The 22,643-nt window shown below is 52.0% G+C and overlaps 2 protein-coding genes across 2 annotated transcripts; both read left to right on the forward strand.

Moving 5' to 3' along the window:
• Positions 1-3,013: 3,013 nt before the first annotated feature.
• On the forward strand, positions 3,014-8,919 carry cyp11c1 (cytochrome P450, family 11, subfamily C, polypeptide 1). Its single transcript, XM_067237340.1, has 10 exons — positions 3,014-3,288; positions 3,387-3,441; positions 3,592-3,735; positions 4,073-4,244; positions 6,043-6,246; positions 6,843-7,042; positions 7,302-7,468; positions 7,880-7,958; positions 8,355-8,582; positions 8,809-8,919. Exons 1-10 carry the CDS (start codon positions 3,014-3,016, stop codon positions 8,917-8,919), a joined length of 1,635 nt encoding a protein of 544 aa, XP_067093441.1.
• Positions 8,920-9,283: 364 nt separating this feature from the next.
• pklr (pyruvate kinase L/R) lies at positions 9,284-22,251 on the forward strand. The gene is made up of 12 exons (XM_067237549.1): positions 9,284-9,370; positions 15,754-15,918; positions 16,470-16,561; positions 16,776-16,907; positions 17,331-17,517; positions 17,739-18,012; positions 19,066-19,216; positions 20,338-20,490; positions 20,720-20,886; positions 21,006-21,072; positions 21,567-21,681; positions 21,897-22,251. The coding sequence occupies exons 2-12, from the start codon at positions 15,780-15,782 to the stop codon at positions 22,001-22,003; spliced, it is 1,584 nt and encodes a 527-aa protein (XP_067093650.1). The 5' UTR covers positions 9,284-9,370; positions 15,754-15,779; the 3' UTR covers positions 22,004-22,251.
• Positions 22,252-22,643: the final 392 nt, after the last annotated feature.

Raw genomic sequence — 22,643 nt, forward strand, 5'->3', positions numbered from 1 at the left:
CAACCCAGCAGTCAGCAAGTTAACAAACAAGTGTGTGTTTGTTTCACAAGATCATCCGCGGGAAGAACTTCATCCACAGGAAATCAACAAAGCCGTGTACCCTGGGATGCTACTAAGGGTAAAATAACACTTGGAAAACAGACCTCAGGTCCGACGGTGTTGGGGGGGGGTGAATCTGCTAGCTGACACACACGCTCACACTGTGGGTCAACCAATCATGAGCTCTGTGGTGAAGAAATCTCTGAAGGTTCCCATCAAGATGCTGACCGGCTGTGTGTCAGGGGTGAAGGAGGGAGCGACGTGGTCAGCAGGTGAAGAGGAGCAGGTTAGGAGGAGGAGGAGGACGCAGGAGCAGGGGAGGGTGGCCAGAGTGCCCCCTCTCGGTCGGGCCTCACCTGGGAACCTGCGTGTCCCTACCTGGCAGACATGGAGAAGGAGAGGCGAGTGACATCTCTCTCTCTCTCTCTCTCTCTCTCTCTCTCTCTCTCTTTCTCTCTCTCTCTCTCTCTCTCTCTCTCTCTCTCTCTCTCTCTCTCTCTCTCTCTCTCTCCGTCTCTCTCTCTCTCTCTCTCTCCCCTCTCTCTCCCTCTCTCTCTCTCTCTCTCTCTCTCTCTCTCTCTCTGTCTCTCTCTCTCTCTCTCTCTCTCTCTCTCTCTCTCTCTCTCTCTCTCTCTGAGCAATGTGTTAGGAAGCGAACAACACACTACGTTTTGGCCTTTAGGTAAAGAAGTAACTCAAAGTAATTTTTTTATTTTGTATTATTATAAAAAAAAATCTAAATAGAACACTAAGACAGAGGATAAAGGTATTCGGCACTTTCTGTAATTCATCCCAATGACACAGCACATTAATCCCACTGTGTACTTTGCACTGAGACACTTTGCACATGAGACACATGCCACCGTCTGTAACCAATTCACTTCAGAAAGGTAATATCCATTTATCCCACTCTTCTTACTTATGCGTTGTAGAGTGTGGATTAAGGATGACTGTGTGTTTTCTGTGTGTTCTCTACAGGAAGCTCAGAGAGGTGCTGAACGCTCAGAAGAATGCAGAGAGAGCTGCAATGAGGGCTCACTTCAGGAAAAAATACCAACTCTCAAAGGTCAGTGTGTGTGTGTGTGTGTGTGTGTGTGTGTGTGTGCTGTGTGTGTGTGTGGGGTGTGTGTGTGTGTGTGTGTGTGTGTGGGGGGTGTGTGTGTGTGTGTGTGTGGGGTGTGTGTGTGTGTGTGTGTGTGGGGGTGTGTGTGTGTGTGTGTGTGTGTGTGTGTGTGTGTGTGTGTGTGTGGGGGGTGTGTGTGTGTGTGTGTGTGTGCGCACACAATGTATTAGAAAGCGAAGAAGATACAATAGGAAGCCACACACATGTTTATGTTGATCTCTATTTATATACATTAGGAGAAATTAGGAGAATGGGATCGTTTTATTCTGCAGGATGTGATACGCTCTAGATGAGTACGTACTTAAACCTGCTCGCTCACATCCAACACGATCTCATCTCCTCGCGTCCTGTTTTCCCTCCACCCTCCACTAGAACTGTAAGGACGCCAGCCACAGGAGAGCAGTTGGAGGGAAGCTTGTGCTCCCCCCAGAGCTGGCCAACATGGTACATCCCACGACCAAGACCAAGGACAAAGGCTCCAGCCTGCTCAGCGCGTTCCAAGGTCTGAGGTTCAACGGGGGGGGTGGTCACAGGGGGCAAGCCTAGCAAGACACCCACCTCGAAACCAGCCAGTCCAGAATCCTGCAAAGTCATGTGATCGGGGCGCGATTTTCTGTGTCTTACTTGTATCTGAATCTCTTCTGATGCCTCCACCATTGGGTGTGTGGTGTGTGGTGTGTGGTGTGTGGTGTGTAGTGTGTAGTGTATTTGTGTGTAGTGTGTAGTGTATTGTGTGTAGTGTGTAGTGTGTAGTGTGTTGTGTGGTTCAGGCGCAGGGTGTGTCAGCTGAACAGGTCCTGAAGTGGTGCATCACATGACACACCATAGCTGAGCAGCTTCTGCAGGGAAGGAGTGTTCAGAATAAACGAGACTTAAGAGATCCACATTTGTGCCCGTTTGTCTCCCTAGCCCTTTGTCTCTTCCTGATTGGCCGAGCACAGATCTGTCTCTTCCTGATTGGCCGAGCACAGATCTGTCTCTTCCTGATTGGCCGAATACAGATCTGTCTCTTCCTGATTGGCCAAACACAGATCTGTCTCTTCCTGATTGGCCGAACACAGATCTGTGAGGATGACAAGGGGTGGATGGTGTCATGTTGTGATAATGTCTCTCGTAGTGGAACACTCTCGTAGTCACTGTTAGGACTGTACTGAACTGTACTGGACCTACCAGACCGAACCAGTGGGTCACCCTGTTCCTCTCAGGACTACGTCTGCCTGGTGAGGGGGTCACCCACACACAGGAAGGAATCTCAGGGTGTTGCATGTTCCACTGATGTGAAAATGTGGGACATGATAGCTTGAAATAGTTTTTTATGTTTTAAAGAAAACATGCTAGTCTTTCTGTCTCTTTTCTCTGTCTTGGTGAAAAATCGTGGAATTCTGTTTTTTACATGAGCCGAAAATGTTGCTTTATCTTTACTTCTTTCAATGTGTTTCTTTCTTTTCAATCTAGTTTTTGTTCAAAAAGAAAAGTTTGACTTGCTAAAACAAAGTACATTTTTAGTTGTGAAAGATGTGTTCTTTATTAAAGATGACGTTTTCCTCCAACATTCACAAAAAGTTATCCTTGCTGAGTGTGTGTTTGTGTTGTGTATGGGTCTGTGTTAGGATGTGTGTGTGTGTGTTAACTCTAGACAGTGTGACATTTTGGCTCTGTTGTGGTTCTCTTGAACTCTGACCCCGAGAGAAATAAATCCTCACCTCTATCAGCTCTGTGATAGATGGAGGACAGTCAGGGAGGGGGGAGATAGCAATGAGAGGGAGGGAGAGAGAGAGGGATGGAGCGGGGGGAAGGAAGGAGGAATATTCTGAAGAAGAGAGCCTAAGAAGCTCATCTTCTGGCCGTACCATGTGGATCCGGGGGATGTGTGTGTCTGTGAGTCCGGCGGTCCGGCGGGCCGCCCAGCGGGGGCTGTGTGTGTCGGCCGCGGGGGCGGTGGCAGGGCGAGGGGTGGAGCAGGGAGGGCCGAGGGGAGCGGGCGGAGGAGTGCGGGGCTTCCAGGAGATCCCTCACACAGGGAGCAGTGGGTGGCTGAACCTGCTCCGCTTCTGGAGAGAGGACAGCTTCACTCAGCTCCACAAACACATGGAGAGAACCTTCAACACCCTGGGACCCATCTACAGGTACACGGCTGCGACAACACCTGTGTGTGTCAACGCTCCTTTTCTGTTTAGCCGTATAAAGTGTGGTCCAGATCGTGAGGAATGATTGCTCCCGACAGAGTACAAGTGTGCTTTGAGTTCAGTGCATGTGTAGTGTTCAGCATGTGCATGGTGGTCAGTGTGTGTGTACTGTTCAGCATGTGCATGGTGGTCAGTGTGTGTGTAGTGGTGTTGGGTACGTTCAGCGTGTGCATGGTGGTCAGTGTGTGTGTAGTGGTGTTGGGTACGTTCAGTGTGTGTGTGTGTGTGTGTGTGTGTGTCCAGGAGCGTCTAGGCACTCAGAGCAGTGTGAACATCCTGCTGCCAGCTGACATCAGTGAGCTGTTCCACTCCGAGGGCCTGCACCCCCGAAGGATGACCCTGCAGCCCTGGGCCACGCACCGAGAGATACGACAGCACAGCAAGGGGGTCTTCCTCAAGTAGGTCTCTCTCTCTCTCTGTGTGGGGTCTTCCTCAAGTAGGTCTCTCTCTGTGTGTGTGTGTGTGTGGGGGGGTCTTCCTCAAGTAGGTCTCTCTGTGTGTGTGTGTGTGTGGGGGGTCTTCCTCAAGTAGGTCTGTGTGTGTGTGTGTGCATCTAAATCGTGTTGTGTCTTCAATACTGTATATGAGCCTGTCCTGACATGACTGAACCTGTCCCCCCCCCCTCCCTCCCCACACACACACGCACCACACACACGCACACACACACACACCCCCCCTCCAGGAACGGGCCGGAGTGGCGTGCCGACCGCCTCCTCCTCAACAGGGAGGTGATGACGAGCGCGGCCGTGAGACGCTTCCTACCCCTGCTGGACGAGGTGGCCAGGGACTCTGCCGCCTGCTGCAGACCAGGGTGGAGAGGGAGGGGGCGGGGCCGGAGGGCCAACGCAGCCTGACCTTCGACCCCAGCCCCGACCTCTTCCGCTTTGCTCTGGAAGGTCAGAGGTCAACGTTTTTTTTATCCGAGAGGGTCGACAGTTAAAACACAGCATCTGTGGTGTCGCGTGTGTGTGTGTGTATTCCTGCTTGTGTGAGAGGAGCATGCATGTGTGTGCATGTGTGTGCCCGTACTGTCAAGTTCTCCCTTTAATCATGCTGATTGGCCCTCCACACAAGTGCAGCTTTGAACGAATGAGACAGGAATCTTCCTTTGTCATCGTTCAAGCCACATCAGGTCTCTGCCAGGTTCAGACAGGCTGAGTCATGGAGGCTGATGTGTTCTGTGACGGGATGCTTCGTCAGACAAACCTCGAAGATCAAGGGCACAGCTGATCAAGAGCCCTCACTCCATATCCCTCACCTTCTCTCTCTCTCCCCTTCTCACACACACTGACACACAGTCTCTCTCCCCTTGTCACACGCACAGACACACAGTCTTTCTCCCCTTCTCACACACACAGACACACAGTCTCTCTCCCCTTCTCACACACACAGACACGCAGTCTCTCTCCCCTTCTCACACACACAGACACGCAGTCTCTCTCCCCTTCTCACACACACAGACACACAGTCTCTCTCCCCTTCTCACACACACAGACACGCAGTCTCTCTCCCCTTCTCACACACACAGACACACAGTCTCTCTCCCCTTCTCACACACACAGACACGCAGTCTCTCTCCCCTTCTCACACACACAGACACGCAGTCTCTCTCCCCTTCTCACACACACAGACACGCAGACTGTAACCACTCACATGCTGTCTTCCTTTACTGCTACCTCTTGTTATAAAACCTTTTTATCAATATATTCACTTTAGCAGATGTTTTATCCAAAGCACGCAGGAGGTCCTTTCGGTTTAGTTCAGCGCACTGGTTTTGGCTCCAAACAGATATCGATTACAGTAAGAATAGAAGTGTACAGTAGATCTATAAATATTGTAGATGTGTAAACAGCCTGGATCTGGAAGGCATCTGCATTCTGTCACCAGGTCTGGCCCTGTAACACCAGCTTTCATCTGCCTGCATGTAGCATGCAATATTAGCCTGAGTACGTGAGTGTGTGTGTGTGTATGTGTGCATGTGAGGGAGAGAGAGAGAGAGGGAGAAAGGGAGAGAGAGAGAGAGAGAGAGAGAGAGAGAGAGAGAGGGAGAAAGGGAGAGAGAGAGAGAGAGAGAGAGAGAGAGAGAGGGAGAGGGAGAGGGAGAGGGAGAGGGAGAGGGAGAGGGGGAGAGAGAGAAACAGGGAGGGAGAGACAGTGACTTCTCCACATGGCCCACCTTGTAGGAAGCCAGTCAGTTCGGGTGCTAAGCCAAGGCAGACCACATGGACTGGGAATAGACTGTCAGGAAACTCTATCAGGGGTCTGATGTGTGTCGCTAATATAACACAAACACGTCTGGCTGATGGGCGGAGTGTTATATTGCAGTGTCATCGGCTAGATGCAAGTGAGAGACCCCACCATAGAAACAAACCAGGCCATACTGAGATCACATGGCAACACCCCCCTCTCCCCCCTCTCTCTCTCCCCCTCTCTCCCTCTGCCTCCCCCCCTCTCCCCACCTCTCTCCCCCTCTCCCTCTCTCCCCCCCTCTCTCTCCCCCTCTCTCCCTCTGCCTCCCCCCCTCTCCCCACCTCTCTCCCCCTCACCCTCTCTCCCCCCCCTCTCTCTCCCCCTCTCTCCCTCTGCCTCCCCCCCTCTCCCCACCTCTCTCCCCCTCTCCCTCTCTCCTCCCCCTCTCTCCCCCTCTCTCCCCCTCTCCCTCTCCCCCCTCCTCCCTCCCCCCTCTCCCCACAGCCAGCTGTCATGTCCTGTACGGGGAGCGCATCGGCCTGTTCTCCTCCTCTCCCTCCCAGGAGTCTCAGAGGTTTATCTGGGCGGTGGAGAGGATGCTGGCCACCACCCCTCCTCTCCTCTACCTGCCCCCGCGTCTGCTGCTGCGTGTCGGCGCCCCCCTGTGGACAGACCATGCCACTGCATGGGACCACATCTTCAGCCATGGTCAGCACACAGCACCCTCTCCCACAGCACACAGCACACAGCACACAGCCACACAGCACACAGCATACAGCACCCTCTCCCACAGCACACAGCACACAGCACACAGCACACAGCACACAGCACCCTCTCCCACAGCACACAGCACACAGCACACAGCACACAGCACCCTCTCCCACAGCACACAGCACACAGCACACAGCACACAGCACCCTCTCCCACAGCACACAGCACACAGCACACAGCACCCTCTCCCACAGCACACAGCACACAGCACACAGCACCCTCTCCCACACCACACAGCACACAGCACACAGCACGCAGCACACAGCACACAGGACACAGCACACAGCACACAGCACACAGCACACAGCACCCTCTCCCACAGCACACAGCACACAGCACACAGCACCCTCTCCCACACCACACAGCACACAGCACGCAGCACACAGCACACAGCACACAGCACACAGCACACAGCACCCTCTCCCACAGCACACAGCACCCTCTCCCACAGCACACAGCACACAGCACCCTCTCCCACTGATCCCTTTCTCTCTCTCTCTTCTCCACCACCCTTCCACCTGGTGGCCCCCCAGCGGAAGCCAGGATCCAGCGGGGGTACCAGCGCCTGCAGTCGTCCTCCCGGGAGGGCGGGGGGGCGGGCGGCGGGGGGGCGGGCGGCGGGGAGGAGGGTCGCTTCAGCGGGGTGCTCAGTCAGCTGATGGAGAAAGGACAGCTGTCCCTGGAACTCATCAGAGCCAACATCACTGAGCTAATGGCAGGGGGAGTGGACACGGTCAGTGTGGGTGTCTGTGGGTGTGTGTGTGTGTATGTGTGTGTATATGTGTGTGTGTATGTGGTTGTGTGCGTCTGGTTGTGTGCGAGTCGTGTGTGTGTGTACGTCTGGTTGTGTGTCTGTGTGTCTGGTTGTGTGTGTGTATGTGTGTGTGTGTGTGTGTATGTGGTTGTGTGCGTCTGGTTGTGTGCGAGTAGTGTGTGTGTGTGTATAGAACAGAGTAACCCCCCCATCCCCCCGGGGCCCCCTGCCCCTCCAGACGGCCGTGCCGCTGCAGTTCGGTCTGTACGAGCTGGGCAGGAACCCCGAGGTTCAGGAGCGGGTCAGGCAGCAGGTGAGGGCTGCCTGGGCACAGGCTGATGGGCATGTCCACAAGGCCCTGCAGGGGGCGCCACTGCTGAAGGGCACCGTTAAGGAGATCCTCAGGTAAACCTCTTCACACCTGGTGTGCTGATGTTCACATGTCTAATGAACCCACAAGGTTATTGGAACAGACATAACAAGTTTTATAGACCACGACCCTGTTTGCAAAACTGTTTTTTTTTTACACTGTGTAGAAGTAATTTAGGTAAATAATGTATCATAATAATTCCCATCAGCCATTTTGCGGTTTCATACACTACAAAGGGTTAAAAGAGGAGCAAAATCTAAGTAGATTCAGATAGGCTTGGAGGTGGACCCTCTGCAGACTGGTGTTCTGTTGAAACAGCCGGGAATTATTCTAATAGTTTTTGTTTTTTGTTTTTGTTTTATAGAAACATTGAGAATGAATGGCAGCTATGCATTGTAGAATAAAATGGTTTGTGTGTCTGTGTTTGTGTGTGTGTGTTGTTTAAGGTTATACCCAGTGGGGATCACTGTGCAACGGTATCCAATAAGAGACATTGTCCTCCAGAACTATCACATACCTGCTGGGGTAAGACTACACACACACACACACACACACACACACACACTCACACTCCCAACTCCTTCTGAATCTAAACATCACGTATGTCAAGAAGATACTCCCCAAACCCCACTGCCTCACACTTTGACCAACCTCCTCACCTCCTCCCTCCTCACCTCCTCCTCACCTCCTCCCTCCCTCCTCACCTCCTCTTCTCTCCCTCCTCACCTCCTCCCTCCCTCCTCACCTCCTCTTCTCTCCCTCCTCACCTCCTCCCTCCCTCCTCACCTCCTCTTCTCTCCCTCCTCACCTCCTCCCTCCCTCCTCACCTCCTCTTCTCTCCCTCCTCACCTCCTCCCTCCCTCCTCACCTCCTCTTCTCTCCCTCCTCACCTCCTCCATCCTCCCCCTCCCTCTCCTCCAGACCCTGGTACAGGCATGTCTGTACCCTCTGGGTCGTAGCGGCAAGGTGTTCCAGGATCCTAAGCGCTTCGACCCTGGCCGCTGGGGGAGGGCGGCGGAGGGGGGCGGAGCCTCGACCCAGGGAGGAGGCGGTGGGACGGCGTTCCGCTCCCTGGCCTTCGGGTTCGGGGCACGGCAGTGTGTCGGCCGGCGGATCGCCGAGAACGAGATGCAGCTTGTGCTCATGCATGTGAGAGAGGGGATGGAGAGGGGGAGGGAGAGGGAGAGGGGAGGAGGGGAGGAGGGGAGGAGGGGAGGAGGAGGGGGGAGTATTTGGTGTTTAACTTAGTAGAACTAATCCTTGGGATTAAGTATTTGATTTTTCTGCTTTCCTCTCTCCCTCACCCCCCTCCCTCTCCCTCGCCCTCCTCCCTCTCCTTCACCCCCGACACCTCTCCCTCATTCTCTCTCTCTAGATCCTGTTGAATTTCCGCCTCAGCGTGTCTTCATCAGAAGACATCAAAACCAAATACACCCTCATCCTCCAGCCAGAGACGACCCCCCGCATTACCTTCAGCACACTCTGACACACACACACACACACACACACACACACACACACACACACACACACACACACACACACACACACATAACAATCCATTCACCAGTTATTATGTGTTCAACAACAGCCTAATTTACTCAATACACTGATCATGTTCAAATGGAAAACATGTTGTCCATTAAAAAAATTGTTTATGTGATCTACGTGTTATTCTCTTTAGACCGTGTCCCATTGTGGATATGTTTTTCGTAGATCGAGGTAAAGGGCCTGTCCGTTGTCTGATCATGTGTCATATCTTCAGACGCGCTGTTGGTAGTGGCACATGTCTACCGCTCGGTGATGCTGTAGGTCTGACGTTCGGTTGGTCGGTCGGACACACCGATCTTAACACTGCAGCTCCATCAGGTGTGCGTGTAGCGCAACAGCGTGACAACGGCAACGCTTACTTTTCCTGTTTCCCTGAAAATTAAAAGGTTTGTGTTTTTTTTGCGTCTATACACAAGACTCTCAACTTAAACAATGATTTTATTGATAATTGGTGCTACACCCATTCCTACCGTAGCTTTTGATGTATTAAATAATACGCATGTAAAACTGTATTTGGTTCGTAAGCTCTTGTAAAAATAGCGACAGCATAGCAACCACATGCGGTCATTCAGACGCTTGACAAAAAATCAATTTCTGTGCTGCTGATGTTACAGAGGCTTTGGTATCGATCCGACAGGTTGAGGGGCACGCTGAGGCATGTTGACCTTTAGCCTATCAGCTACTGAGGTAATGATCATATAGTCTATATTGTCAAAATAAAAAGTAGGCCTATATTCATTACAACTGAACATACAACCTTCTTTGACCAACTGGCTATCAATCTGGGTTTGTGTTTTCTGAACTGGTCTAGGATTTTCAAGTTGTAGACTACATGTAACTTCAGAGAGGAGCAGGATTATTAAACTAGAGTATGGAATTATGAAATGGGCCAGTAGGCCTTCAGGTCAGTATAGCATAGACTATGATTCATGATGCTATGCTGTTGAGTCGTATCGTTTGAGCACCCCCAGGTTATTAAATAGAATATCACAAAGATCTGGACCCAGATGAGATGTTGATCGAATGTCAGCTTGCTCCCCAGTTAGGGATTGAGTTGAGTATGTGTGTTGATCACTCTGGTGTGTGCTGTATCGGAGGTGGTGTGAGAGAAGTTCTCCTAACTGAGGCACAAAGGTCTGTTTGTCCTTTGGCTACTGATTTACACCCTCTGTCAGGTTGTGTGGGTGTGTGTGCGTGTGTGTACGCAAACGTGACCGTTGGATCTGACCCAGGTCCAGATTTTCCTGGCCGAGCACACACACACGGCACAGTGTGTTACATTACGATGAGCTACAGGTTACTGTTGGTTGCAGTTATGCAAGAATGAACCATGAACATCCAGGAATCTAATGATTCAAGGAGCTTCACTCCAGGGGTGCATGTAATCAGATTCTGAGCTAGGCCCTACTGCTAGTGCTGCTGGCGCCTGCTGTCGCAATGTCACCTAGCTACGCTTCAACTGCTTATCAGGAACACTACCGGGTGAAACCGAGAACTCAGACTGGAGTGTCTGCCTCACTGATCAGCTGATCAACGTCTTGCTGGCTTGGAGAAACACATGGAGATGGATGTCGTGTGTTACAAGATGCCACGCTTGCCTGTCCTGAGTGTTTGTGTTGGCTTGTCACCCTCCCACTGCTGGTGCTGTGTGTTCACCCTGCTGAGAGACAGACTAGGCTGGGACACTGCCAGGCCCACGCACCAAATGACTGTGAAAAAGGGGAGGGGTTTAGGAGGAGAGGGGAGGAGTTTAGGAGGAGAGGGGTTTAGGAGGAGAGGGGAGGGGTTTAGGAGGGGAGGAGAGGGGTTTAGGAGAGGAGGAGAGGGGAGCCATGAGTGAAAGGATCATTGAGTTCACACTTTTTCTGAAGACCAGAGGACAGAAAAGGGTTGACAGACAGACAGGGTTGGTCTGACAGACAGCAGGATACAGCAGAAAAACAGAACGTTTTTAGGAAGCTCACAAGCCAAGATGGGAGGTAAGTCAACGTATATTTAACCTGTAAAAGAGAGTTAACAGATCAAAATGTGTGTGTGTGCATGTGTGCTCACTGTAAGGTTGGTTGTGTCAACCAACTGTCAAAAGTTTTGTGTGTGTGTGATGTGTCAGAGGCTGATGTCAGTGTAAAAGTCAATGAGGTGTATAAGAGAGTGGCAGAACTGGGTCAGAGAGAGATGGGGAGAAGCCCTACAGAACAGACACACACACATACACACACACAGATGCACACACAGACACACACACAGACACACACACACCTAACCTCAATAAAAGCCAAGAGGTCCCTTTTCCCTTTTTCACATTCCCTGCTTTCTAGCTTCCTCTAGGAGTCCTCAGGGAGGCAGCCCAGCTGTCCGTGAGGCAGACTGCCTCGGGGCAACACTCTCCCTGCCTCGCTCCTCTCTCATGGGGCCTGTTCAGTATTGACCCATCCATCACCACCTCCATCTCTCTACCGCCTCACCTTCTTCCCCCCCCCTCACCTCCCCACTTGCAGGCACTGTTGGTATTGACCTTGGATATCTCCATCTCCTCTATCCTCCTCCTCTTATCCCGCACATTAGAAAACCCCTCCCCCCTTTTATGAGAGATACATCACGCTCGGATGACTGAGTTGTTATGTAGATGTGTTAGTAAAGCCCCACAGCACCGTGTAGGGCACCTGGCAGAACACCAGAAATAGGAAAAGTCATCAAACCATTCGTGCATGCTGTACCGCCTTTCTCTCCTGTTCCCTGGATTTGAATCCCTTCTGACTGGCGATGGTGTGGGGTCCCACGGCTATTTAAACAGACCTGAAGCCCTGGTGAGTGTTAGGGACACGTGTCTGAGGCCCCGGTTAGGTAACCCGGGGCAACAACCTCAGGTCGGAGATCGAACCTTCAGGAGTTGAACCTTCAGGTGTTGCTGGGATCCGTTCGGTCGTCTTTTTCGGAGGCTCAAGTGGCAGAGGTGGATGACCAATCACAGACCGCCACCCACCTCTGACCCATCACAGATCGCCACCCACCTCTGACCAATCACAGACCGCCACCCACCCCTGACCAATCACAGACCTCCACCCACCTCTGACCAATCACAGACCTCCCCCCACCTCTGTCCCATCACAGACCTCCACCCACCTCTGACCAATCACAGACCTCCACCCACATCTGACCCATCACAGACCTCCCCCCACCTCTATCCCATCACAGACCTCCACCCACCTCTGACCAATCACAGACCTCCCCCCACCTCTATCCCATCACAGACCTCCCCCCACCTCTGACCAATCACAGACCTCCACCCACCTCTGACCAATCACATACCTCCACCCACCTCTGACCAATCACAGACCTCCCCCCACCTCTGTCCCATCACAGACCTCCACCCACCTCTGACCAATCACAGACCTCCCCCCACCTCTGTCCCATCACAGACCTCCACCCACCTCTGACCAATCACAGACCTCCCCCCACCTCTGTCCCATCACAGACCTCCACCCACCTCTGACCAATCACAGACTGCCACCCATCCGCTCTGAACTCTTACCCTTTTGGGTTTCCATGTCTAAATTGTAACATTTTACCACCACGACCTGCGAACAAATGCTTCGCATCATGAAAACGTAGGCCTATACAGTACTGTATATAGTTCATGTTCCAGATATAGCATATCATATAGAGATCTATTTTATTTTCTGGCTTGAAGTGTCTCATGGATGCAGAGTTGTGCTGGGTATTAACCGATTCCCTGCTTGTTTTCAAATGTCAAAGCCTGTCTCCCGAGTGGTGTTCTGTGACACCACTCCCCTGCCTGTCTCTCCCGAGTGGTGTTCTGTGACACCACTCCCCTGCCTGTCTCTCCCGAGTGGTGTTCTGTGACACCACTCCCCTGCCTGTCTCTCCTGAGGGGTGTTCTGTGACACCACTCCCCTGCCTGTCTCTCCTGAGTGGTGTTCTGTGACACCACTCCCCTGCCTGTCTCTCCTGAGTGGTGTTCTGTGACACCACTCCCCTGCCTGTCTCTCCTGAGTGGTGTTCTGTGACACCACTCCCCTGCCTGTCTCTCCTGAGTGGTGTTCTGTGACACCACTCCCCCGCCTGTCTCTCCTGAGTGGTGTTCTGTGACACCACTCCCCTGCCTGTCTCTCCTGAATGGTGTTCTGTGACACCACTCCCCTGCCTGTCTCTCCTGAATGGTGTTCTGTGACACCACTCCCCTGCCTGTCTCCTGAGTGGTGTTCTGTGACACCACTCCCCTGCCTGTCTCTCCTGAGTGGTGTTCTGTGACACCACTCCCCTGCCTGTCTCTCCTGAGTGGTGTTCTGTGACACCACTCCCCTGCCTGTCTCTCCTGAGTGGTGTTCTGTGACACCACTCCCCTGCCTGTCTCTCCTGAGTGGTGTTCTGTGACACCACTCCCCTGCCTGTCTCTCCTGAGTGGTGTTCTGTGACACCACTCCCCTGCCTGTCTCTCCTGAGTGGTGTTCTGTGACACCACTCCCCTGCCTGTCTCTCCTGAGTGGTGTTCTGTGACACCACTCCCCTGCCTGTCTCTCCTGAGTGGTGTTCTGTGACACCACTCCCCTGCCTGTCTCTCCTGAGTGGTGTTCTGTGACACCACTCCCCTGCCTGTCTCTCCTGAGTGGTGTTCTGTGACACCACTCCCCTGCCTGTCTCTCCTGAGTGGTGTTCTGTGACACCACTCCCCTGCCTGTCTCTCCTGAGTGGTGTTCTGTGACACCACTCCCCTGCCTGTCTCTCCTGAGAGGTGTTCTGTGACACCACTCCCCTGCCTGTCTCTCCTGAGTGGTGTTCTGTGACACCACTCCCCTGCCTGTCTCTCCTGAGTGGTGTTCTGTGACACCACTCCCCTGCCTGTCTCTCCTGAGTGGTGTTCTGTGACACCACTCCCCTGCCTGTCTCTCCTGAGTGGTGTTCTGTGACACCACTCCCCTGCCTGTCTCTCCTGAGAGGTGTTCTGTGACACCACTCCCCTGCCTGTCTCTCCTGAGTGGTGTTCTGTGACACCACTCCCCTGCCTGTCTCCTGAGTGGTGTTCTGTGACACCACTCCCCTGCCTGTCTCTCCTGAGAGGTGTTCTGTGACACCACTCCCCTGCCTGTCTCTCCTGAGAGGTGTTCTGTGACACCACTCCCCTGCCTGTCTCCTGAGTGGTGTTCTGTGACACCACTCCCCTGCCTGTCTCTCCTGAGTGGTGTTCTGTGACACCACTCCCCTGCCTGTCTCTCCTGAGTGGTGTTCTGTGACACCACTCCCCTGCCTGTCTCTCCTGAATGTCAGCGTGTTGCATGTTAACCTGCAGCCCTGCAGCCCTCACTCCTGAATATCATCTGGCCTGCTGGGAGTCTTCATCCTCTCTCCTCTCTCCTAGCCCAGCTCTCTCTCCCCTAGCCCAGCTCTCTCTCCTCTCTCCTAGCCCAGCTCTCTCTCCTCTCTCCTAGCCCAGCTCTCTCTCCTCTCTCCTAGCCCAGCTCTCTCTCCCCTAGCCCAGCTCTCTCTCCCCTCTCCTAGCCCAGCTCTCTCTCCCCTAGCCCAGCTCTCTCTCTCCTAGCCCAGCTCTCTCTCCTCTCTCCTAGCCCAGCTCTCTCTCCCCTCCCCTAGCCCAGCTCTCTCTCCTCTCTCCTAGCCCAGCTCTCTCTCCCCTAGCCCAGCTCTCTCTCCTCTCCCCTAGCCCAGCTCTCTCTCTCTCCCCTCTCCTAGCCCAGCTCTCTCTCCCCTCCCCTAGCCCAGCTCTCTCTCCCCTCTCCTAGCCCAGCTCTCTCTCCCCTAGCCCAGCTCTCTCTCATCTCCCCTAGCCCAGCTCTCTCTCCCCTCCCCTAGCCCAGCTCTCTCTCCTCTCCCCTAGCCCAGCTCTCTCTCCTCTCCCCTCCCCTAGCCCAGCTCTCTCTCCTCTCCCCTAGCCCAGCTCTCTCTCCTCTCCCCTAGCCCAGCTCTCTCTCCCCTCCCCTAGCCCAGCTCTCCCTCCCCTAGCCCAGCTCTCTCTCCTCTCCCCTAGCCCAGCTCTCTCTCCTCTCCCCTAGCCCAGCTCTCTCTCCCCTAGCCCAGCTCTCCCTCCCCTAGCCCAGCTCTCTCTCCTCTCCCCTAGCCCAGCTCTCTCTCCTCTCCCCTAGCCCAGCTCTCTCTCCCCTCCCCTAGCCCAGCTCTCTCTCCTCTCCCCTAGCCCAGCTCTCTCTCCTCTCCCCTAGCCCAGCTCTCTCTCCTCTCCCCTAGCCCAGCTCTCTCTCTCTCCCCTCTCCTAGCCCAGCTCTCTCTCCCCTCCCCTAGCCCAGCTCTCTCTCCTCTCCCCTAGCCCAGCTCTCTCTCCTCTCCCCTAGCCCAGCTCTCTCTCTCTCCCCTCTCCTAGCCCAGCTCTCTCTCCCCTCCCCTAGCCCAGCTCTCTCTCCCCTCCCATAGCCCAGACGGCTGTGGCCTCCTGCCACAGTCTTCAGCCTCCCCATGGAGACGCAGTTTCTGGGGGTCGTGTTGCCTGGCACACCCTGATCTTCTCCTGAGGTTTTGGTCGTGGAGATCTAGTCAGATGGTATTTGTATAGTCCTTCTTGTCTCAGAAGGCTTTACAGATCCACAGGATGATCTTGGTGGGACACACTTGGATGATGTCTAGTTGGGATCTATTATAGTCTAAGTAGGATTCACAATTATTCCCTGGGTTCTTAGCTAAAATACTGAGTAGATGCATAATGACTGCTCTCTTCTCTCTCTCCTCTCCTCTCTCTACTCTCTCTTCTCTCCTCTTTTCTGTCTCCCTCCGCCTGGTGCTGCAGCTCGTCTCAGGCGCTACTCTGAGCTCATGACTCTTCCAGACTCCTTCATCCAGCGCCAGCAGCTGGACGCTAGCATGGCCGACACCTTCCTGGAGCACCTGTGTCTGCTGGACATCGACCAGGAGCCAATCGTAGCCCGCAACACCAGCATCGTCTGCACCATTGGTGAGTTAAATGTCCAACCGGTGAGTTGGGATTGTGGCTCGCCTGTCTGTCGCGGCAGAATGAGGCCGTTGTGGTGGAGATGCCCGCTAATATGTACAGTTGAAGGTTAGCGGTCTACCTGGCCAGACTCTGTATTGGTTGAGATGTTGCCCACTGACTGACATATTGATGAAGTGTCTGACGCATTCAAGTGCACACTTGTCAACAAATTGTGTTCGACCGCCTTCTCTCGCTGAATCACTGTCCCTCTCTTTCTCCCTCTGTTTCTTGATAACTGTCTTACTCTCTGTCTCTCTGTCTTACTCTCTGTCTGTCTGTCTTACTCTCTGTCTGTCTGTCTTACTCTCTCTGTCTGTCTGTCTTACTCTCTCTGTCTTACTCTCTGTCTGTCTGTCTTACTCTCTCTGTCTGTCTGTCTGTCTTACTCTCTCTGTCTTACTCTCTGTCTGTCTGTCTTACTCTCTCTGTCTGTCTGTCTTACTCTCTGTCTTACTCTCTGTCTGTCTGTCTTACTCTCTGTCTGACTGTCTTACTCTCTGTCTGGCTGTCAGGCCCTGCGTCTCGTTCCATACCTAAACTACAGGAGATGGTGAAAGCAGGAATGAATATCGCTCGACTCAACTTCTCTCACGGAACTCATGAGGTGTGTGTGTGCGTCTCGCGTAGGGATGCTGAACTGTTAACCGACAATACAAATGTTTACCGTTTAATTCTATCAGCTCGTCATTTCTACATTTTTTATCTTGACGGTTAATGGTCGTTAACGAGCGTCAGTTATCATAAAGTTTTTTTTCTTCAAAACTAGAATTAGTGTGCGTGTGTCCATGTGGTATCTTGCCTGTGTCCCTGTTCTTCAGTACCATGGTGAGACTATCAAAAACATCAGGGAAGCTGTGGACACGATCACCTCCGACCCCTTGTACTACAGGCCCGTAGCCATCGCCCTCGATACAAAGGGTCCAGAAATCCGGACAGGTTTGGTAAAAGGGGTAAGTGAGCTAATGCTAACCAGCTAGCACGCTAACCAGCTATCACGCTAACGGCAACGGGAACAGCGTCAGACAGAGCTGGCCTTCAGCTGCTAACTCTAACCAGATGGCTTCAGACAGATAGCGGGTTCAGCAGAATGCTGTGTTATTTTTGCCAAATGTACCGGTTGAAGTCCATGTCACAAGATCCTGTCAAATGGTGGTTGTCATATGCAACCGGCTCTGTCAGTGTAACCGTTCTGGCAGTGCTCAGGATGATATACGTCTGTCATCCATTAATCAGGCTCTCCTGCCAACGGATGGCACAATATCAGAAAAAATCTAACCCAAATCAGAATTTTATACTGAAAGTGTAGTGTATCTGCCATAGTAAGACTGTGTACCCCCCCCCCCACCCCCCCGTGCGTGTGCGTGCGTGTGTAGAGTGCGGATAACGAGGTGCAGCTGGAGAAGGGGGCTCATGTGCGCGTGGTGACAGCGGAGGAGGAGAAGGACAGCACGGATGGGAAGGTGATCTGGGTGGACTACCCCAGCCTGCCCAGCGTCATCCAGCCAGGGGGGAGGATCTACATCGACGACGGCCTCATCGGCCTCAAAGTCCTGGAGACGGGTGATGCCTCTAGAAACACACACACACACACACACACACACACACACACACGATCTTCCAGATCTACACACATCGAACAAAAGTTCATTTATGAAGCGCGTTTAAAAACAAGAAATGCTGTAACCAAAGTATATATTTACACCCACATCTACAAGCGGACACACGTATCTCGTCCCTGACTTACAATCTTCTAACCACCCTGTCATGTCTCCCCCCCCCAGGCCCAGACTGGGTGGAGGCCGTGGTGGAGAGTGGGGCGGTGCTGGGGAGCCGTAAGGGGGTCAACCTACCGGGCTGTGACCTGTTGGGCATGCCTGCGGTCAGTGAGCGTGACGAGGGGGACCTGAGGTTCGGGGTGTCTCAGGGCGTGGACATCGTCTTCGCCAGCTTCATCCGCTCGGCGCAGGACGTGCGGGAGGTGCGGCGGGCGCTGGGGCCGATGGGGCGAGACATCAAGGTGGTCAGCAAGGTGGAGAGTAGACAGGGCGTGCAGAAGTGAGTCTGACGCGTGCCGTACACACACACACGCATGCACACACACACACACACAGACGTGTAACACAGCACGTTCAATATCAAACATAAAAAATGTAATAGAAAAACATGTCAATGTCAACGAATCCTGTATTGTTTACGGTGAGAAGTGTTCTGAATGAATAATTGACTTAGCTGGTAGCTGACCAGGGCAGCTGGGTCTGGGGTAGATCTGTGGTCACACTGACAGCCAGCAGCTACAGTCCTGACTCCTGACAGCTGCTGAACATTGATGGATGAGGACGTGTCAGTGATACTGGGTAGGATCAGAATGGTTCAGCCCAATGCTACAGCTCTGTGTGGCTAATACTGTGTAGGATCAGGATGGTTCAGCCCAATGCTACAGCTCTGTGTGGCTAATACTGTGTAGGACCAGAATGGTTCAGCCCAATGCTACAGCTCCGTGTGGCTAATACTGTGTAGGACCAGAATGGTTCAGCCCAATGCTACAGCTCCATGTGGCTAATACTGTGTAGGATCAGAATGGTTCAGCCCAATGCTACAGCTCCGTGTGGCTAATACTGTGTAGGACCAGAATGGTTCAGCCCAATGCTACAGCTCTGTGTGGCTAATACTGTGTAGGACCAGAATGGTTCAGCCCAATGCTACTGCTCCGTGTGGCTAATACTGTGTAGGACCAGAATGGTTCAGCCCAATGCTACAGCTCCGTGTGGCTAATACTGTGTAGGACCAGAATGGTTCAGCCCAATGCTACAGCTCCGTGTGGCTAATACTGTGTAGGACCAGAATGGTTCAGCCCAATGCTACAGCTCCGTGTTAGCTGTTTGGGTGAAACATGGCCAGTAGGGTTTTGTCAACTGGATGTAGATCATGTCTGCCCTTCATCCTCTATTTTCTCTTCTGTCCCGTTCTCTCTCTCTCTCGCTTTCCTTCGACCGCCCTTAACCCACGCTCATCTGCCCTGCTCTCTCTCTTCCTACTGTTTCTATCTTTATAACCCTAACCCCCTCTTCCCTCCCTCCCTCCCTCCCCCCTCCCTCCCTCTCCACTCAGTTTTCAGGAGATCCTGGCTGAGAGTGATGGAGTGATGGTCGCCAGGGGCGACCTAGGGATAGAGATCCCCGCGGAGAAAGTCTTCATCGCTCAGAAGATGATGATTGGCCGCTGCAATTCCGCTGGCAAGCCTGTCATCTGTGCCACACAGGTCATACAGGACACACACACACATTTCAGAAATCAAATGTGTGCCTAAAATAGCCAATAGGGCATTTCTTATCTACTGTCCCTCTCCCACGCTGGCTCTTGCATAGATAGTAGGGGTGTAACGATACACTCAGCTCACGATTCAATACGTATCACAATACTGGGTGTACGATACAAGACGTATCACGATATTTTGAACAATTAAAAAAAATTATGAAACAAATTCAATTAACAGATTTTTTCCAAAACATTAAACATTTGCAATAATTTTCTATGTTGTACAAGCAATTTAGTTCACTCAGTTCAAGCGATTTCTGTGAAAGCAGTGAATGTACGCATGACCCAGGTGCAGAGTAGGTCGCGTGCTGGTAGCTCAACCAATAGGATCAAACGGACGTCATATTGTAAAAATATTGCCATAACTCTACGATACATATTGTAAAAATGTTGTATTGCAATATATTTTTCAAAAAAATATTGTTACACCCCTAATAGATAGTAGACAGGGAGTCAGGTGGCTGAGTGGTTAAAGAATCGGGCTAGTAATCAGAAGGTCGCTGGTTCGGGGGGAATGTCCCTGTAATTACTGTAAGTCGCTCTGGATAAGAGCGTCTGCTAAATGACTAAATGTAAATGTAGGCAGCTTGGCCACACACACACACACACTGACTCAAGTCAAGTACACGTGTGCAAGCTGTTTGTCCACGACAGTTATATTTATACAAGCATGTTCTCTCACATACAAACACACGCAGGCTCCCCGAGCAGAGCTGAGTCACAGGGCTGTGTGTTCATGCTACAGCTGCTGACTCTGGCTGACAGCGTAGGAGCAGGTTAGTCAGAACACACACACATTATACAGTGCAGTACACACACACATTATACAGTGCAGTACACACACACACCGACAGAGAGAAGGACGTGAAAATACAAACACACAGATGGGAACTAGAGCCTTTGGCATGGAGGACGTTGAACATCCATAAGCTATTTCCCCTCTTAATGACAACACACATCCTGAACTCCCGGAGGATTTCTGTTATTCTTATGCTGCATGTGTGGTTGTGTGTGTGTGTGTGTGTGTGTGTGTGTGTGTGTGTGTGTGTGTGTGTGTGTGTGTAGATGTTGGAGAGCATGGTGTCTCACCCCCGGCCCACCAGAGCAGAGGGCAGCGACGTAGCCAACGCTGTGTTGGATGGAGCCGACTGTGTCATGCTGTCTGGAGAAACCGCCAAAGGACTGTTCCCTGTGAAGGCTGTTGCCATGATGCACTCTGTGAGTGTGTGTGTGTGTGTGTGTGTGGAGGGGGAGGGCAGACTGTCACTGTATTTAGTTTCATATTTTTTGTGAATATTATTCTGTTCTTACTTTCTCTCCCTCTCCTCTCATCTATCTGCTCATATCCACACATATACCTACTGTCTTCTGGTATCTGCCTTTCTCTATCTCTGCCTCGTTTACACTTCTCACTCTCTCTCTCTCTCACACACACACACACACACAGATCTGCCGAGAGGCGGAGGCAGCCAACTTTCATCAGCAGTTATTTGAGGAGCTTCGTCGTTTGACCCCACTGTCCTCTGACCCTACAGAGGTCACGGCCATCGGAGCCGTGGAGTCCTCCTTCAAGTGCTGTGCAGGAGCCATCATCGTCCTCACCACCTCCGGCAGGTACAGTCACACTGTCCTCCACATCTGACAGCTGTAATACACACACAGTCATGTACACTACACACACGTCAACCTCACAACTCTCCAATCCTCTCTCTGTCTCTCTCTCCCTCTCTCAGGTCTGGTCATCTCCTGTCCAGGTACCGCCCTCGTTGCCCCATCATTGCTGTAACCAGGAATCCCCAGGTGATGTAACTTCCTGTAGTACAGTATGATGACAGTGTAACTTCCTGTAGCACAGTAGGATGACAGTGTAACTTCCTGTAGTACAGTATGATGACAGTGTAACTTCCTGTAGTACAGTAGGATGACAGTGTAACTTCCTGTAGTACAGTATGGCGACAGTGTAACTTCCTGTAGGACAGTATGACGACAGTGTAACTTCATGTAGGACAGTGTAACTTCCTTTAGGACTGTATGGTGAAAGTATAACTTCCTGTAGGACAGTATGACGACAGTATAACTTCCTGTAGGACAGTATAACTTCCTGTAGGACAGTATGGTGACAGTGTAACTTCCTGTAGGACTGTGTAACTTCCTGTAAGACAGTATGACGACAGTATAACTTCCTGTAGGACAGTGTAACTTCCTGTAAGACAGTATGATGACAGTATAACTTCCTGTAGGACAGTGTAACTTCCTGTAGGACAGTGTGGTGACAGTAGACCGTCCTCTGACAGGTGGCTCGCCAGTCCCAGCTGCTGAGGGGCGTGTTCCCGGTGCTGTATCACCCTCTGCCCGCGCCCGTCTGGGCGGACGACCTGGACAACAGAGTCTCTTTCGGCATGGACATAGGTCAGCTAGTGTGTGTGTGTGCATGTGTGTGTGTGTGTGTGTGCGCACGCGCGTGTGTGAGTGTGTGTGTGTGTGAGTGTGTGTGTGAGTGTGTGTGTGTGTGTGCGCGTGTGTGTTGTGTCTGCTTGGGTTCATTAGTCGTACGAGACATATTCATGATTCTCTATGCTGTCTGATTCAGACTTGTCCCTCGCTCTCTTTGTCGCCCTCTGTAGGAAAGGCGAGGGGGTTCTTCAAGTCAGGAGACATGGTGATTGTGGTGACAGGATGGATCCCTGGCTCGGGACACACTAACATCATGAGGGCGGTCAATGTGCCCTAAATACGCTGCTGCTATTGGACACTGTGACTAACGGACAAACAAACCAACCAATGACAGAGTGATCCCCCGTCACCACGGTAGCACTACTCACCAGAAGGCTCTAGTGTGCCTTAAACAGATAAAGGAGAATATATTCCCAAAAGCCTGTGACTGTCACGTTTAATGCCAGTGACAGTCTCTACTCTATACTTGTTTGTTGATCAGAGAGGCACTGACTCTGTCCAAATAAAAGATTAAGCATAATATTTAGTTTTTTTGTGTGTGTGTATCTATAATGATTTAAGAAATGTCCAACAGAAACATCTTTTGGGGACCTTTCTGTTGAAGTTTATTATTTAAATGAACTGAGATACGAATAATAACCTTTCTTTGTTTGGCGATTGTCACCAGTAATATATCATGAGGAGATAAGCCCATGAAATGGACCAATGTCATCTCCATCTTGAGTAACGGAGTTCTATATTCAACATGAGATGATGTCCCAGTTCCATCCGTTATTACCGGAGGAACCTTGTTTTGTCAACTGAGATGACCCAGATGTGCTCAGTGTCTGTTAGCCTGTAAACTAATTAACTGTATCTGCTTGGTTTCGCACTCTCTCTGTATGTCTCTCTGTGCCTCTGTCTCTACATACGTGTAG

This window comes from Osmerus mordax, chromosome 6 (genome assembly GCF_038355195.1).
Source record: "Osmerus mordax isolate fOsmMor3 chromosome 6, fOsmMor3.pri, whole genome shotgun sequence".
NCBI lineage: Eukaryota > Metazoa > Chordata > Actinopteri > Osmeriformes > Osmeridae > Osmerus > Osmerus mordax.